General features: G+C 64.3%; 1 protein-coding gene across 1 annotated transcript in view; it reads left to right on the top strand.

Moving 5' to 3' along the window:
- Positions 1 to 8: 8 nt before the first annotated feature.
- LOC104081753 (dysferlin-like) overlaps positions 9 to 913 on the top strand; it is a gene marked incomplete at its 3' end in the record, with an annotated part of 29,907 nt that continues 29,002 nt past the window's right edge. Inside the window, 1 exon segment of the mRNA XM_009584610.1 lies at positions 9 to 78. Within this exon segment, the coding sequence (XP_009582905.1) occupies positions 9 to 78 (70 nt within the window).

The following is a 913-nucleotide window of genomic DNA, read 5'->3' as shown; positions in this document are numbered from 1 at the left end:
CAGCCGCCATGGTCCCGGCCAAGTCGCCGGTGCTGGGGGAGACAGGGGACGGGGTGCTGGGGGTTGCTCTGTCCTGCGGTGTGTTTTCTGGTTGGATCTGGGCCCTCCTGGTTTGTGGTTTTGAAGATCTTCAGGTCCTCTCAGGGGTGTTGGGATGGGAGGTTGCAGGACCGTGGTGTGCCGGAGGTTTTGCTTCCTCTTTTCGTTGCTGCACGGAGGTGGCTGTGCGGTTGGTGACAGGCAGTGGTGTCACCGGTGCTGGAAGATGCCACATCCCACCTGTGTGTGCCTCCGCTAGCGGCTCCTCCTTAGGTGGCATTTAGGGGCTGTCATGGGGTGGGGTGGGGGTTCGGGTCCAGCTTGTGCTGAGGGTGCTGTTTCAAGTCCCAGGGGCTTTCTGAAGCGAAGGACCACCACGGAGGCGCTGGCAGGGATCGGTTGGGTGACACTGACTGTGTCACCTGTCCCGAGCGGGAGGGCAGGGAGCGGGGACACTCTTGCGGGGCTGCTGAGAGCCACGGCAGGACCAGGAGCAGAGGCTGCCCTAACCTGCATGAGCGTCTCCTGCTGCTAACGAGCTTTGGTGGCATCTGCAACCCCATCAGGACTCCCCTCGCTCTGCTCCCTTTGCTTTGTGCATCTCTGAGACTCCCGGGTGCCCTGCAGACCCCCGCCTCATCACGAGCATCCCCATGCCCAGCTCGAGCCCGGTGCAAAGCTGCAGCCGTGTGTCCCACAGCCTGCACCCCCCCAGTGCGTGCCGGGTACAGAGTTGGGGTGCAGCACTGTTCTCCACCGAGGTGCTTGTGTGTCCAGCCCCCATCTTCCCCAGTGCAGCTCCTGAGCTGGTCTGGAGAGAGAGGGAGAGAGGCCGGGGAGGGCGGAGGAGGCTGCGAGGGGGCTGCCCGCGGGC

The sequence above is a fragment of the Fulmarus glacialis genome, unplaced genomic scaffold, assembly GCF_000690835.1.
Source record: "Fulmarus glacialis isolate BGI_N327 unplaced genomic scaffold, ASM69083v1 scaffold14869, whole genome shotgun sequence".
Classification (NCBI taxonomy): domain Eukaryota; kingdom Metazoa; phylum Chordata; class Aves; order Procellariiformes; family Procellariidae; genus Fulmarus; species Fulmarus glacialis.
This window is presented reverse-complemented; position numbering and strand designations above follow the sequence as displayed.